General features: G+C 49.4%; 1 protein-coding gene across 1 annotated transcript in view; it reads left to right on the top strand.

The window, feature by feature from the left end:
* Positions 1 to 153: 153 nt before the first annotated feature.
* Positions 154 to 18,041, top strand: part of LOC124288383 — a 24,212-nt gene continuing 6,324 nt past the window's right edge. The window contains exon 1 of the mRNA XM_046724898.1: positions 154 to 214. Within this exon, the coding sequence (XP_046580854.1) occupies positions 200 to 214 (15 nt within the window). The 5' untranslated portion in view covers positions 154 to 199. The remainder of the gene's footprint in view (positions 215 to 18,041) is intronic.

Here is an 18,041-nt window from a genome sequence, read left to right as displayed (position 1 = left end):
TACTAAGTCAGTCTATTACCCATCCGATTCTATTACTGCAATGTGTTCGCTGTGTTGACATGGTGTTTTAAAATGCTGGTCAGACATGGAAGGCGAAAGAGTACAAAGACCCCGAGTTTCTGTCGGATGGAGTGGCTGAGTTCTTCAGGGAATGGATGCATCGTCTGTGAGAATCCTGGATGTGGGTGCAGGTACAGGCATGGTGGGAGAGCAGGTGAGAACTTACAGTGTGTGGGTGCAGGTACAGGCATGGTGGGAGAGCAGGTGAGAACTTACAGTGTGTGGGTGCAGGTACAGGCATGGTGGGAGAGCAGGTGAGAACTTACAGTGTGTGGGTGCAGGTACAGGCATGGTGGGAGAGCAGGTGAGAACTTACAGTGTGTGGGTGCAGGTACAGGCATGGTGGGAGAGCAGGTGAGACTTACAGTGTGTAGGTTACAGTGTGTGGGGTGCAGGTACAGGCATGGTGGGAGAGCAGGTGAGAACTTACAGTGTGTGGGTGCAGGTACAGGCATGGTGGGAGAGCAGGGGAAACAGGTGAGAAACTTACAGTGTGTGGGTGCAGGCAACACAGGCATGGTGGTGGGAGAGCAGGTGAGAACTTACAGGCATGTGGGAGAGCAGGTGAGAGAAGGGCTTACAGTGTGTGGTGTGCATGGTGCAGGTACAGGCATGGTGAGGAGAGCAGGTGAGAACTTACAGTGTGTGGGTGCACAGGCAGGCAGTGGGAGCACACACAGTCAGGTGAGGTGCAGTGTACAGGCATGGTGGGAGAGCAGGTGAGAACTTACAGTGTGTGGGTGCAGGTACAGGCATGGTGGGAGAGCAGGTGAGACTTACAGTGTGTGTGTGGGTGCAGGTACAGGCATGGTGGGAGAGCAGGTGAGAACTTACAGTGTGTGGGGGTGCAGGTGCAGGTACAGGCATGGTGGGAGAGCAGGTGAGTGAACTTACAGTGTGTACAAGGTACAGAGGCACTTGAAGGAGAGTGGAACACAGTGTGTGGGTGCAGGTACAGGCACAGGCATGGTGGGAGAGGCAGGTGCAGGAACTCTACAGTGTGTGGGTGCAGGGCAGGTGGGAGAGCAGGTGGGAGAGCAGGTGAGAGGCACACAGTGTGTGGGTGCAGGTACAGGCATGGTGGGAGGCATGAGAACACACAGTGTGTGGGAGTGAGCAGGTGAAGCAGGTGAGGAACTTACAGTGTGTGGGTGGTACAGGCATGGTGGGAGAGCAGGTGAGAACACACAGTGTGTGTGGTGCAGTACAGGTGGGAGAGCAGGTGAGGACTTACAGTGTGTGGGTGCAGGTACAGGCATGGTGGGAGAGCAGGTGAGAACTTACAGTGTGTGGGTGCAGGTACAGGCATGGTGGGAGAGGTGAGAACACACAGGTGAGAACTTACAGTGTGTGGGTGCAGGTACAGGCATGGAGAAACAGGAGAGCAGAGAGAACTTAGCAGGTGTAGGTGCAGCACAGGCATGGTAGGAGAGCAGGTGAGAACACAGGTGTGTGGGAGCAGGTACAGTGCATGGTGCAGGGGAGAGCAGGTGAGAAACAGTGTGTGGGTGCACTTACAGTGTGCAGGTGAGGAGGTGCAGGTACAGGCATGGTGGGAGAGCAGGTGAGGGAACTTACAGTGTGGGTGCAGGATGGTGGGGGAGGCAGGTGAGGACACAGTGTGTGGGTGCAGGTGGGCGGTGGGGCTGGTGGTGGGAGTACCGGCATGGTGGGAGAGCAGGTGAGAACTAGTGTGTGGGTGTGCAGGCACAGGTGAGGCATGGTGGGAGAGCAGGTGAGAACTTACAGTGTGTGGGTGCAGGTACAGGCATGGTGGGAGAGCAGGTGAGACAGTGTGTGGGTGCAGGTACAGGCATGGTGTGGGTGCAGGTACCGGCATGGTGGGAGAGCAGGTGAGAACTTACAGTGTGTAGGTACAGGCATGGTGCAGGTACAGGCATGGTGGGAGAGCAGGTGAGACTTACAGTGTGTGGGTGCAGGTGGGGCACACACACAGGCATGGTGGGAGAGCAGGTGAGACTTACAGGTGCAGGTACAGGCATGGTGGGAGAGCAGGTGAGAACTTACAGTGTGTGGGTGCAGGTACAGGCATGGTGGGAGAGCAGGTGAGACTTACAGTGTGGTGCAGGTACAGGCATGCAGGTGAGACTTACAGTGTGTGCAAGGGAGTGCAGGTACAGGCATGGTGGGAGAGCAGGTGAGAACTTACAGGGTACCAGGCATGGTGTGGAACACGTGTGTGTGTGGATGGTGGGAGAGCAGGTACAGGCATGGTGGGAGAGCAGGTGAGAACTTACAGTGTGTGGGTGCAGGTACAGGCATGGTGGGAGAGCAGGTGAGAACTTACAGTGTGTGGGTGCAGGTACAGGCAGGTACAGGCATGGTGGGTTGGAGAGCAGGTGAGAAGTACAGGCATGGTGGGAGAGCAGGTGAGACTTACAGTGTGTGGGTGCAGGTACAGGCATGGTGGGAGAGCAGGTGAGAACTTACAGTGTGTGGGTGCAGGTACAGGCATGGTGGGAGAGCAGGTGAGACTTACAGTGTGTGCACATTCTTCTGGACACTAGCGATTCACCTGATATGTAGATGCTTCCAAATTAGAAGATAAAGCTACCCGTTTTCAACTTTGCGGTCCTTTATCGTTGATTTAAGACCGCTATAGGTAATTTAAAGCCCGAACGCGTGACCGCAAAATTGAGCAGCTTTATCTTCATTCTAACACGACTGATAAGAGTTTTAAGATCGGACTATTTGCGCGCAAGAACACAAGTCGTGATGGGGTCTTTTTCCTGGAAATTGCATGGAATCGACCAGTTGAGGAACAGATTGTGTAATGAAGACATAAGTCATTTTCAACAACATAAATGTTTATTTCGGGAACCAATATTCTTGTATTTGTAACAAGTAGGTTAAATAGATTACAAGGGCAATTATTTGATTTGTATTAATCTCCCCTACTGTATGTTAATCTGTCAGTCAACTCGCTTAGTTTAGTCGCCGCTAACTTTATTCAAAGAAGTAATTGTTGATTACCGCGCTACTGTTCCCAATTTTGAAAAGACCTGACATGCCAGTTTTGTGTGTGGGAAACATGGACAGTGGCAGTGGAAGGACTGGGCATTACGGCCGGCACTGAAGCGGACAGGGCGCTATACCAAGGTGTGCTCGATGTAGGCTTTGGCTAGAATACGAGTGTATTTATATGAACTACATGCAGGTTAGGACGGGTGTTGACAATGTCATGCCCTCTAGATCTACTGATTCAATTTATCAAATTTAATACGAATTATCGTTTCCTGTAGAATTTTCCTGCTTCAAAGTTTCTTCAATGGGATTTGTCTCACGAAATTCTTCTTCGAACAATTCGCGTTTTACTTCAAAAATATCAAAGATGCTACCGAGGTTGAAATCGCCTATGTCCGACATGTTTGTTTCCAAACAAAAAGTGTCAACGAGTTCATTATATTCATACGCAGTCAATCGTACGCTTAAATTACCGGTCCTTAAACTGCCATTTAAGTACGGTTTTGATAAGCTCTCAGCCAAACAGAAACGAGTATCACACAATGTCTTGCTGAAATTGATTGTTATACATCGTCCCAGTTTGATGTGGAAAACCAAAAGCTGAAGTGTGTTAGTTCTTAGACGTTGCCCTCATTGAGGAACCCATGGGGTTTGTTTGCCGTGAGGTATGCAGGATGCATGTAAATATTGACACGTTTCTGCCGTCTACAGCACTGACAGGCCCAGATCAACCTTCCAACTATTGCTGAAATAGTGTTGACTGCGGCATACAACATCAAAACCCAAACCACCAGAGATCACTCGGGTTCCGGTTCCGGTGCTTCCGGTTCCGGTGGGTGCGCACGCATCGCGATGACGTCACGTCCGGTTCCGGTGGGTGCGCGCACATGACGATGACGTCACCTCCGGGCCAAGATGGCGGACGCGGTTCAAGATGGCGTCCCATCCGGTGGGATCGGGTGAGATCTCGCGGGATCTCGTGGATTCTCGCGGGATCTCGCGAGCGTAGACGCCTTTCAAGATGGCGGAACGGACGAGCGGCGGACGGGACGGGACGGAGAGGGAAGGGAAGGGAAGGAGAGGAAAGGAGAGGGAAGGAGGGAGGGAGGGAGGGAAGGAGAGTGGCGTAGACGATGGCGTGCGTGCGGTGACGATGATGTAGTTCTAAAGTCTGTTTATTGTGGTACCAGCCTCAAATATACCTATATTGACCGGTTGACGCATGGATGCAAGTGTGTAGTGAAACGAATGCTGGGCATTCACCCATGCCAATGTATGACCCAGCTGTGGTCCCTGTGAGTGAGGTACACACCACAAAACGGTCCTTTTCAGGGCCACCCATCTCTCTCAAAAGAATGGTACATTCAATGCAAACAACAATAATAACAACGATAGGCTGGCATTTTTTTCAAACGTTTATTTCCCCCGCTAACAAGACCAATTTGACAAAAGATGCAGGATTAGGGGTGTCCCTGATCTTTTGTTTACAAACGGTATGAAATGTAACATCATAATTGTAACATATCACAATATATTCACCTAATGATCTTAGCAACGTTGTGATTTCATTGTATCTACTATTAAATGGTTCAAGTGGCTGTAAAGTTTGCAACACAATGCCCAGTAACAGTACGTACTCACACATGTTGTTTTCATTCAATGGGCTTTCCTGTCCACCATACTCTTGATCCATTTGTTCTGGGGAATTGTTTACACTCCTTCGTAACCCCGTGTCACGATCGTGACTATCACTAAGGCGATCCCGAGATTTAACTGTGAAGAGTGGGCATAAGACCATTCTTTTGAAAGTGACGGTCCCATGGCAAATGGCTACCGCTGTTGTGTTTACGTTAGACATTGCATAACTGTGACGTCATCGATGACTTCACAGCTCATGTGGAATTCCTAGAACTGGGTATTTTCCGAGAACTGCTCATTCTCATTTCTTTAACATAGGAGCCCTGCGTTGCCATTCTGGGCGATAGCATTAAAGTCATCGAAGGTTTTTCCAGTTTCATCAGTATACCATCCTGGGCACTGGATATACGTCCTTTTGGCTGCCTCCACATAACTCAGTCACGTTTTTTTAAATAGGCTCGGTAGGGTAGGTTCCCATAGAGGGAGTCATTTCCAACTGATTGTGTCCCGAAGGCACACACACCTCTCGTAAGAGGGAATGCATCATGTCGTTCACCGTGAACATGAGTGGCTCAATGTCATCACGAGTCGCATCCGTGCCATCTGTATTCTTGATTTAAGCCAGATGCGGAGCTAATACTGACTAAAATCTATGTAAGCACTGACAGGGTTAGCAATGTTAACTTGGAGGGGATCCTTGACGTAAGATAGCGCAGGTCTTCCTGTCTACGCCAATGGTACAACAGAATATCATGCCACATTTCAGTGTATCTATTGTGCTACATTATTGAAGGACACTCACACCAGGCGTTTGAGTGAGTGGGTGAGTGAGTTTAGTTTTACACCACGCTCAGCAATATACCAGCTATATGGTGGCAGTCTGTAAATAATCGAGTCTGGACCAGACAATCCAGTGATCAACAGCATGAGCATCCATCTACACAACTGGGATACGATGGAATGTGTCAATCAATTCAGCGAGTCTGATCACCCGATCCCGTGAGTCGCCTCTTACGACAAGCATGGGTTGCTGAAGACTAATACTAACTCGGATCTTCATGGGAATCAGGCGTTTGGAAGCAAGTGCCTTGTGAAACAAAGATGATCATCTATGCCTGTCAGTATTTAACGCATCTGTTTTCACTCCCACTGTGAGTCAATCTCACCCAGCGGTCCTTTTCAGGACCACACATCTCTCAAAAGAATGTTGCGACCAATGCAAACAATAGGTCAATCGTTTTATATCATTCGACAAAAGATGCAGGAAGTAACACAGACATCGATGTAGGCATTCATAGGGTTAGCAATGTTAAATTGGAGGGGACCCGCGAACGAAGGGGGTGCCAGAGGACTGTAATGAATCCACTGACCTTCTTGGGCCAAAGTCATCACAGGAGAGACAGGAAAGAGATCCTTTTGTGCCTTGGAACATTCGCAGGCATCCTGGCGCATCATCTTGACAACTGATCTGCACAACAGGTTTGCACAACAGGTCTTGACCGTTCGGTGTCTGGTGTTGAACTGAACCCCTCTTTCATCTGGACGGCCCTTTATGCTGCCTGATCAGGGACATCTCGACCCCAACAACTACAGGTGGTTGGTGGTGTACCGTGTACAAAGCACGTTGTTCTTCCCTTGCATTCTCCTTCTCCTTTGGCCACCAGTTGTCTGTAGTTGTCATTGATTTCTTCCTCAGGACAAAACAGGCACAAGTATTCACAAGGGACTCTGGCATGCTTCAGGTGTTCTCGCCAGGGTTGGTCTGTGGCTTCCCATCGATGAATTTTCAGGCCGCAACAATAACAGATCACACTATCACCTCGTCCATGATAGAAATAGCCAGCCATGGCCAAGTCATAAGGACACTGGGCCATCTGTATAGGCCATGTTCGAAACGACCTCACACGTTGATAAAACTTGGCATACTCGGGGTGAGTAGGATTCTTCAAGCTGTATCCAGGTTGTGTCCACGAGGATGACAGAGGAGAAGGAATATCCCCAGATGGTCAGATGGTCTCCATGGGGATATGTCCACATACAACTTCTTGTGCCTGATCTTTTGAGACACCCATTCCGTATCGGGGACATCGAATGCACTCATGCTGATACGTCTGCACTGTCCGACGACTTGAAGCCAAATGACGCCTTCTCTTAAAACAATGCTTTATGTTTCTTGGTGAATCCCACTGCCTGTTTCCGTTTTCTTTCTGCGCTCGTGATCCTGGTGGGTGTTGTCACAAGGTGACGAGTAAGACTTGTTTCCCATGATGTTACGAACTGTTCCCCACACTTCGTTGTCCAGAACTGATATCTTGCACTAATCCCGGCAGCATCTTGACGCCTGCTTTGAGAGCTGATTTTCCCACCATCTTGAGGATGGAAAGTGCTGAACGTCCCATGTGGGTCTTGACCCAGCTTTGACATCCTGCTGCTGCCTGCCACAAGGCAAGCCACCCTCCATAGCCTGCAGGATGTTTAGGATCGTAGCAGGTGTGGTGGAGCCATGCAGGAGACATAGACGACGACTCTCTGTTGTTGTTTCTCTTTGGACGTCTCATGTTGACACTGTCGTTGACATCTAAAAGTGAATCCACTGACGAACCCGGTTGAGAGGGGAGGAGGGGGTCTCTGCTGTTGTGGGTGTCGTTGCTGCCTTCTTCTTCTTTTTGGCTTCCAGAGGAAGGTTGGATGGGGCTGGTGTCAAAAACAAGTCAGCTGGGGAGTGTTGACGCTTCACGGGGGTGTCAGGGGGCTGGGTGAATGACCCTTTGATTTTCATCATCCAGGACCAACGTAGAGGGTTGACAATCAGTTCATGGGGTACGTTGCTGGAAGCAAGATACTGACCCAGAATATTCCAACCCCGTGGAGGGTCTGATTTGGTACGTTGTCGAACAAGATCATTGATGAGATCCACCATGTGCGTCCCAGGCATGGGTTCCCCTTCCACCACGAATTGACCCGTCTCATTCCAACCCAAGTCGGGATGAGCACGAATACGTGCCATCAACTGCCTGGCCTTGGCTTGTAGCGTTTTGGGAACCGTTTGCACGACTTCATTCAGAATGGCTTCGACATCGGGTTCTGAAACAACGAACAAAAAACCATGAGCCACTGCTCTACCATGTGCTTCGCGGACTCCTTCTTAGGAAGGCGACCTCTACGCCACTGGAACAAGCGTGTGACTCAGTAAGTCAACCCTACTTACGGTGAGCTAGGGGAGTTCCATCCCTGGGTACCCCGTCCCTGGGTGTCTCGTCCCTGGTTCCAACCCTGGGAGTGCCAGTCCTTGGGGTTCCAGTTGCCTCTAAAGGTCGTGGTTTGACCGCTGCTTGGTCTTGAAACGCCAAGGTGTGTTGCAACAAGGTGTTATACTGCTGCTCTCTGTCCCTAAAAGGAACCGTGTCATCACGGACGAGGGTATCTATATCGTGAAGCGTGTGCACACGTTTCTGTTCAACAGGTTGGACTTGAACCAATGCCGTTGACGTTGTTCTTCATGCAGACTTTGCCATACCTCTTCTGGGACCATCAGCATCTTCCGTGCATGCTTCAACGCTGACGAAGGAGCAGGGTCAGGAGGAGGAGGAAGATGTGATAGATCCGACTTGGGAAGAGTAGGTTTGACTTCAGTCATTCTGTTCTTCATTTTCAACCAGGGTTTCTTTCCATCAGAATTCATCTTGTGTACTTGTGATAAATGATTGGATAGTTTTGAAAGTTGTTTTGCAGTACAGTCAGGCACAGGGCAATCTTTCTTGACACGACCCATGTTTTGGCACCTCAGCGGTTCCAGCTCAACTGATCAAACAACTTAGAAGTGCACTTTTATAACCGAGGGGCACGTAGGGGAACAGAGGGACACACGAGGAACACTCGAGGGGCTCGAGAGGGACACTGGAGGGACACTGGAGGGACACTTGAGGAACACATGAGGGACACTGTGAGGGACACATGAGGGACACAACGAGACAATCGAGGGACACTTGAGGGCAACTAAGTGCACTTTTATAACCGAGGGACACTGGAGGGACACTTGAGGGACACATGAGGGACACTGTGAGGGACACAACGAGACACCTGAGGAACCCTTGAGGGCAACTAAACCGTGTGGGGATTGAGGGACACTTGAGGGACACTCGAGGGACACAGAGGGACACTCGAGGGACACAGAGGGACACTCGAGGGACACTCGAGGGACACTCAAGGGACACTTGAGGGACACAACGAGACAATCGAGGGACCCAGAGGGACACTTGAGACAGGCTCTATTTATATGTTTTCACTTGGGAATGTAAAGGGTGGTGGGCTTGCAAAAGAGATGGGACCATACACGGTGCTCTTTGGCCATGGTAGGTTTCCAGAAACAGATAGGAATAAGGAGTCAAAGTGGCATCCTCATAGGCTTCCCGTAGGAAGGCCGTCTGTCCTGGAAAGATTTTTCTGGCCAAGTGATCCATTTGCGAGGCATCCCTCGGGTTTTTAAACAGCACCATGTAGTGGGCATTTAAACTAATGGTGCGATGATGAGGCGATGAAGCAAAGAGGTTTAGTGTCAAGTACAACACGGACGTGTTGCGATGATGACTTTTCTTGGTAAACCATCGCAGGACCTCGGCCTCTTCCTCTTCGGTATTGTCGCCCAGCAAATCATCAATGATCAACCAATGGGGCGTAGGCAAACCCTCCTCTGCCTTACCCCCAGACCCTGCAGATAACTGAGTGTTGGCTTCTCCCATGGTTTGCACAAACGTCAGGGGTATCCCTAACCTCGAGGTAAGAACTTCCAAGTCCTCATGCATGGGTTGCCATTCACTGTACACCCATACGATGCCCTGAGGTGGAAGATCAAGGATCCCCGGTTGAAACACATGTTCCATGAAGGCTTTGACAAACGATGTTTTACCCGACCCTGTAGGGCCTGCAATTAACATGGTAAAGGGATGACGTAACGTGAGTGGGGTGACCATGGCCTCCACCAGGTCTGAGTCTAACACTGTCCCTGATAGTGTCCCTGACATACTGACACACGTCTTACCACCCTGCGGGTTGCACCGGAAATGACCTCTAAGAGCTAAGATCCCTGAAGATATAGATGACTCAACCCTTTGAAAATGGAATTCACATTTTTTATTGAGGAACAAAAACATGGCGAACAGATCAGCAATAATAATGATGCATCAACAGATCAACAACAACAGTACATCAACAGATCACCACCAGTTCAGGTGATCCTCAGGATTGCAGGTAGATTAACGCAAAAAAGTCCATTTGTCCTGGACGAAAATGATTTTCTTCGTTAAACATGGGGATGGTGTGAAGTCTCTGGTTCCTTTGGAACCATCACTGAAGCCATCACTGGATCTGTCTGCAGAGTCATCACTGGAGTCGTCTCTGGAGTCTTCACTGGAGCCCTCTCTGGAGTTCTCTGTGAAGCCGACTGCTCTGCTTCCGTGGTGACAGACATCGGGAGTAGATCATACAGGTGTTGAAGATCTGGAGGTAACTCTGCCTGGGGGATCTCTTGGGGGCTAGCAGGACTGATCCCTTGACCCTTCTCGCTCTCTTCAACCCTAGCACGGCTGGCTTGTGGATAGTTCTCCCACAAGTCAGCAATCTCCAACTGTTTCTTGGGAGTCTGGGATGCTTTGAGACTCTTAGGCTTTGGGGGTGCCTTCTTGGTGTATGTCTTGGTGGGGGCCTCCTTGTTTGGCTTCTTCTTCTTCTGTTTCTTTGGAGAAGCCGGGGCCAGGGTCCCCTGGGGAGGTGACGTCTTCTTGGTGGGTGCCTTGGGAAGGGGTGGGGTGGAGGGCTTGGTGGGGGTCTCCTCCTCCTTCTTCTTCTTCTTCTTTGGAGAAGTCTTGGCAGGAGTGGTCTTGGGAGGTATTCTTTTTCGAGGGACGGGCTTGGGCGTCATGTCCGTGACCTCTGGATCATTGGAGAACAAAGGTAGAGTGCAGGTGGCATATCGAAGACTATAGCTGGGTGGGTGAGGCCAGAGTTTCACCTGGAGTTTGGCCAGCAGCTTGCTGTACAGCACACCATGGTCATAGGTCATAGGACGTCCATTCCTCAACTTGAACACGATGTGGAACAGCTTGTTGAGGAAGGTCTCCCCTGCATTTTCCTTGGCATAAGCATCGTTGATACCGATGAGGATCAAGCGAACAGAGTTGTTGGCGCTATCGGAGAGGATACACAAGTGGTCTTGGTGATACGCCATCCAGTAATAGTCTTCCTCAGTCAACTCACAGAAGCGACCCATCATTCCATACAGTGTTTCTCTTTTCGGATGAATATCTGCCAGCTTGCGGATGATCGACGGCAACTTTTGTTCCATCACACGCAACCGGTCCTGGAGATCCATGTAGTTGGTCTTGTATAACTGGCTTTGAGTCATCATGGTGTTGTGGAGATGGGCCATGTCAGAAGCGAGGTTCTTTGCCTGCGAAGCCAAGTGGACGAAAGAAGAAGGGAGGTTGCCTGGAGATGCCATCTTCAACGACTGAGCTGATGCAACTGATGACCCGCTCGATCGATCCTGCGTTTTTATAGGCAGCACCAGCAGCGCGAGCTATGACGTCACTTCAAATGACGTCACGATCGTGTTGTTTCTGCACTGCTTCTCTGAACTGTTCTAAAAAGTGTCTCTCTTCTAGATAGGTGCCGAGCACAGAGAGCAGATGGAACAGCATGAAGACGAATAACAATTGGGCCAGAGTCTTTATATAGATACACAGGGTGACGTCACGTGGCTCGTGCATGGATGACGTAACGTGAGTGTGGAGACCCACGAATGCGGAAATTTAGTGGGAATTATCAACAATTACATCACATCTACAGTTCTCGTAACGGTTTATTGCGCGAACGAAAAAAAGTCTGACCAGCTTGGTTGCACGTAGGAATATATCAAGCACTTGCTCCGAGTTGGAGTAGATGGGAAGGCTGTGAGTGATTATTGTGCCTAAGAGAGGGAAATAGACTACTAACAGACGTTGCTTGGTCAAGCTTGAGGAATGACAGTGTCCTGAATCTTGTTGTCGCTATCAAGCAGCTCGAAGCCATGGTCGACAAACTGATGGCGATATGCCACCTGCACTCTACCTTTGTTCTCCAATGATCCAGAGGTCACGGACATGACGCCCAAGCCCGTCCCTCGAAAAAGAATACCTCCCAAGACCACTCCTGCCAAGACTTCTCCAAAGAAGAAGAAGAAGAAGGAGGAGGAGACCCCCACCAAGCCCTCCACCCCACCCCTTCCCAAGGCACCCACCAAGAAGACGTCACCTCCCCAGGGGACCCTGGCCCCGGCTTCTCCAAAGAAACAGAAGAAGAAGAAGCCAAACAAGGAGGCCCCCACCAAGACATACACCAAGAAGGCACCCCCAAAGCCTAAGAGTCTCAAAGCATCCCAGACTCCCAAGAAACAGTTGGAGATTGCTGACTTGTGGGAGAACTATCCACAAGCCAGCCGTGCTAGGGTTGAAGAGAGCGAGAAGGGTCAAGGGATCAGTCCTGCTAGCCCCCAAGAGATCCCCCAGGCAGAGTTACCTCCAGATCTTCAACACCTGTATGATCTACTCCCGATGTCTGTCACCACGGAAGCAGAGCAGTCGGCTTCACAGAGAACTCCAGAGAGGGCTCCAGTGAAGACTCCAGAGACGACTCCAGTGATGACTCTGCAGACAGATCCAGTGATGGCTTCAGTGATGGTTCCAAAGGAACCAGAGACTTCACACCATCCCCATGTTTAACGAAGAAAATCATTTTCGTCCAGGACAAATGGACTTTTTTGCGTTAATCTACCTGCAATCCTGAGGATCACCTGAACTGGTGGTGATCTGTTGATGTACTGTTGTTGTTGATCTGTTGATGCATCATTATTATTGCTGATCTGTTCGCCATGTTTTTGTTCCTCAATAAAAAATGTGAATTCCATTTTCAAAGGGTTGAGTCATCTATATCTTCAGGGATCTTAGCTCTTAGAGGTCATTTCCGGTGCAACCCGCAGGGTGGTAAGACGTGTGTCAGTATGTCAGGGACACTATCAGGGACAGTGTTAGACTCAGACCTGGTGGAGGCCATGGTCACCCCACTCACGTTACGTCATCCCTTTACCATGTTAATTGCAGGCCCTACAGGGTCGGGTAAAACATCGTTTGTCAAAGCCTTCATGGAACATGTGTTTCAACCGGGGATCCTTGATCTTCCACCTCAGGGCATCGTATGGGTGTACAGTGAATGGCAACCCATGCATGAGGACTTGGAAGTTCTTACCTCGAGGTTAGGGATACCCCTGACGTTTGTGCAAACCATGGGAGAAGCCAACACTCAGTTATCTGCAGGGTCTGGGGGTAAGGCAGAGGAGGGTTTGCCTACGCCCCATTGGTTGATCATTGATGATTTGCTGGGCGACAATACCGAAGAGGAAGAGGCCGAGGTCCTGCGATGGTTTACCAAGAAAAGTCATCATCGCAACACGTCCGTGTTGTACTTGACACTAAACCTCTTTGCTTCATCGCCTCATCATCGCACCATTAGTTTAAATGCCCACTACATGGTGCTGTTTAAAAACCCGAGGGATGCCTCGCAAATGGATCACTTGGCCAGAAAAATCTTTCCAGGACAGACGGCCTTCCTACGGGAAGCCTATGAGGATGCCACTTTGACTCCTTATTCCTATCTGTTTCTGGAAACCTACCATGGCCAAAGAGCACCGTGTATGGTCCCATCTCTTTTGCAAGCCCACCACCCTTTACATTCCCAAGTGAAAACATATAAATAGAGCCTGTCTCAAGTGTTCCTCAGGGTCCCTCGATTGTCTCGTTGTGTCCCTCAAGTGTCCCTTGAGTGTCCCTCAAGTGTCCCTCAAGTGTCCCTCAAGTGTCCCTCAATCCCCACACGGTTTAGTTGCCCTCAAGTGTTCCTCAGGTGTCTCGTTGTGTCCCTCACAGTGTCCCTCATGTGTCCCTCAAGTGTCCCTCCAGTGTCCCTCGGTTATAAAAGTGCACTTAGTTGCCCTCAAGTGTCCCTCGATTGTCTCGTTGTGTCCCTCATGTGTCCCTCACAGTGTCCCTCATGTGTTCCTCAAGTGTCCCTCCAGTGTCCCTCCAGTGTCCCTTGAGTGCCCCTCGAGTGTTCCTCGTGTGTCCCTCTGTTCCCCTACGTGCCCCTCGGTTATAAAAGTGCACTTCTAAGTTGTTTGATCAGTTGAGCTGGAACCGCTGAGGTGCCAAAACATGGGTCGTGTCAAGAAAGATTGCCCTGTGCCTGACTGTACTGCAAAACAACTTTCAAAACTATCCAATCATTTATCACAAGTACACAAGATGAATTCTGATGGAAAGAAACCCTGGTTGAAAATGAAGAACAGAATGACTGAAGTCAAACCTACTCTTCCCAAGTCGGATCTATCACATCTTCCTCCTCCTCCTGACCCTGCTCCTTCGTCAGCGTTGAAGCATGCACGGAAGATGCTGATGGTCCCAGAAGAGGTATGGCAAAGTCTGCATGAAGAACAACGTCAACGGCATTGGTTCAAGTCCAACCTGTTCGAACAGAAACGTGTGCACACGCTTCACGATATAGATACCCTCGTCCGTGATGACACGGTTCCTTTTAGGGACAGAGAGCAGCAGTATAACACCTTGTTGCAACACACCTTGGCGTTTCAAGACCAAGCAGCGGTCAAACCACGACCTTTAGAGGCAACTGGAACCCCAAGGACTGGCACTCCCAGGGTTGGAACCAGGGACGAGACACCCAGGGACGTGGTACCCAGGGATGGAACTCCCCTAGCTCACCGTAAGTAGGGTTGACTTACTGAGTCACACGCTTGTTCCAGTGGCGTAGAGGTCGCCTTCCTAAGAAGGAGTCCGCGAAGCACATGGTAGAGCAGTGGCTCATGGTTTTTTGTTCGTTGTTTCAGAACCCGATGTCGAAGCCATTCTGAATGAAGTCGTGCAAACGGTTCCCAAAACGCTACAAGCCAAGGCCAGGCAGTTGATGGCACGTATTCGTGCTCATCCCGACTTGGGTTGGAATGAGACGGGTCAATTCGTGGTGGAAGGGGAACCCATGCCTGGGACGCACATGGTGGATCTCATCAATGATCTTGTTCGACAACGTACCAAATCAGACCCTCCACGGGGTTGGAATATTCTGGGTCAGTATCTTGCTTCCAGCAACGTACCCCATGAACTGATTGTCAACCCTCTACGTTGGTCCTGGATGATGAAAATCAAAGGGTCATTCACCCAGCCCCTGACACCCCGTGAAGCGTCAACACTCCCCAGCTGACTTGTTTTGACACCAGCCCATCCAACCTTCCTCTGGAAGCCAAAAGAAGAAGAAGGCAGCAACGACACCCACAACAGCAGAGACCCCTCCTCCCTCTCAACCGGGTTCGTCAGTGGATTTACTTTTAGATGTCAACGACAGTGTCAACATGAGACGTCCAAAGAGAAACAACAACAGAGAGTCGTCGTCTATGTCTCCTGCATGGCTCCACCACACCTGCTACGATCCTAAACATCCTGCAGGCTATGGAGGGTGGCTTGCCTTGTGGCAGGCAGCAGCAGGATGTCAAAGCTGGGTCAAGACCCACATGGGACGTTCAGCACTTTCCATCCTCAAGATGGTGGGAAAATCAGCTCTCAAAGCAGGCGTCAAGATGCTGCCGGGATTAGTGCAAGATATCAGTTCTGGACAACGAAGTGTGGGGAACAGTTCGTAACATCATGGGAAACAAGTCTTACTCGTCACCTTGTGACAACACCCACCAGGATCACGAGCGCAGAAAGAAAACGGAAACAGGCAGTGGGATTCACCAAGAAACATAAAGCATTGTTTTAAGAGAAGGCGTCATTTGGCTTCAAGTCGTCGGACAGTGCAGACGTATCAGCATGAGTGCATTCGATGTCCCCGATACGGAATGGGTGTCTCAAAAGATCAGGCACAAGAAGTTGTATGTGGACATATCCCCATGGAGACCATCTGGGGATATTCCTTCTCCTCTGTCATCCTCGTGGACACAACCTGGATACAGCTTGAAGAATCCTACTCACCCCGAGTATGCCAAGTTTTATCAACGTGTGAGGTCGTTTCGAACATGGCCTATACAGATGGCCCAGTGTCCTTATGACTTGGCCATGGCTGGCTATTTCTATCATGGACGAGGTGATAGTGTGATCTGTTATTGTTCGGCCTGAAAATTCATCGATGGGAAGCCACAGACCAACCCTGGCGAGAACACCTGAAGCATGCCAGAGTCCCTTGTGAATACTTGTGCCTGTTTTGTCCTGAGGAAGAAATCAATGACAACTACAGACAACTGGTGGCCAAAGGAGAAGGAGAATGCAAGGGAAGAACAACGTGCTTTGTACACGGTACACCACCAACCACCTGTAGTTGTTGGGGTCGAGATGTCCCTGATCAGGCAGCATAAAGGGCCGTCCAGATGAAAGAGGGGTTCAGTTCAACACCAGACACCGAACGGTCAAGACCTGTTGTGCAAACCTGTTGTGCAGATCAGTTGTCAAGATGATGCGCCAGGATGCCTGCGAATGTTCCAAGGCACAAAAGGATCTCTTTCCTGTCTCTCCTGTGATGACTTTGGCCCAAGAAGGTCAGTGGATTCATTACAGTCCTCTGGCACCCCCTTCGTTCGCGGGTCCCCCTCCAATTTAACATTGCTAACCCTATGAATGCCTACATCGATGTCTGTGTTACTTCCTGCATCTTTTGTCGAATGATATAAAACGATTGACCTATTGTTTGCATTGGTCGCAACATTCTTTTGAGAGATGTGTGGTCCTGAAAAGGACCGCTGGGTGAGATTGACTCACAGTGGGAGTGAAAACAGATGCGTTAAATACTGACAGGCATAGATGATCATCTTTGTTTTCACAAGGCACTTGCTTCCAAACGCCTGATTCCCATGAAGATCCGAGTTAGTATTAGTCTTCCAGCAACCCATGCTTGTCGTAAGAGGCGACTTACGGGATCGGGTGATCAGACTCGCTGAATTGATTGACACATTCCATCGTATCCCAGTTTGTGTAGATGGATGCTCATGCCTGTTGATCACTGGATTGTCTGGTCAGACTCGATTATTTACAGACTGCCACCATATAGCTGGTATATTGCTGAGCGTGGTGTAAAACTAAACTCACTCACCCACTCACTCAAACGCCTGGTGTGAGTGTCCTTCAATAATGTAGCACAATAGATACACTGAAATGTGGCATGATATTCTGTTGTACCATTGGCGTGAACAGGAAGACCTGCGCTATCTTACGTCAAGGATCCCTCAAGTTAACATTGCTAACCCTGTCAGTGCTTACATAGATTTTAGTCAGTATTAGCTCCGCATCTGGCTTAAATCAAGAATACAGATGGCACGGATGCGACTTTCGTGATGACATTGAGCCACTCATGTTCACGGTGAAGCGACATGATGCATTCCCTCTTACGAGAGGTGTGTGTGCCTTCGGGACACAATCAGTTGGAAATGACTCCCTCTATGGGAACCTACCCTACCGAGCCTATTTAAAAAACGTGACTGAGTTATGTGGAGGCAGCCAAAAGGACGTATATCCAGTGCCCAGGATGGTATACTGATGAAACTGGAAAAAACCTTCGATGACTTTAATGCTATCGCCCAGAATGGCAACGCAGGGCTCCTATGTTAAAGAAATGAGAATGAGCAGTTCTCGGAAAATACCCAGTTCTAGGAATTCCACATGAGCTGTGAAGTCATCGATGACGTCACAGTTATGCAATGTCTAACGTAAACACAACAGCGGTAGCCATTTGCCATGGGACCGTCACTTTCAAAAGAATGGTCTTATGCCCACTCTTCACAGTTAAATCTCGGGATCGCCTTAGTGATAGTCACGATCGTGACACGGGGTTACGAAGGAGTGTAAACAATTCCCCAGAACAAATGGATCAAGAGTATGGTGGACAGGAAAGCCCATTGAATGAAAACAACATGTGTGAGTACGTACTGCTGTTACTGGGCATTGTGTTGCAAACTTTACAGCCACTTGAACCATTTAATAGTAGATACAATGAAATCACAACGTTGCTAAGATCATTAGGTGAATATATTGTGATATGTTACAATTATGATGTTACATTTCATACCGTTTGTAAACAAAGATCAGGGACACCCCTAATCCTGCATCTTTTGTCAAATTGGTCTTGTTAGCGGGGAAATAAACGTTTGAAAAATGCCAGCCTATTGTTGTTATTATTGTTGTTTTTGCATTGAATGTACCATTCTTTGAGAGATGGGTGGCCCTGAAAAGGACCGTTTTGTGGTGTGTACCTCACTCACAGGGACCACAGCTGGG

Source organism: Haliotis rubra, unplaced genomic scaffold (genome assembly GCF_003918875.1).
Source record: "Haliotis rubra isolate DU_JTF1 unplaced genomic scaffold, ASM391887v1 Scf416, whole genome shotgun sequence".
NCBI classification, from domain to species: domain Eukaryota; kingdom Metazoa; phylum Mollusca; class Gastropoda; order Lepetellida; family Haliotidae; genus Haliotis; species Haliotis rubra.
The sequence above is the reverse complement of the archived record's forward strand: the minus strand, read 5'-3'. Positions and strand labels throughout refer to the sequence as shown.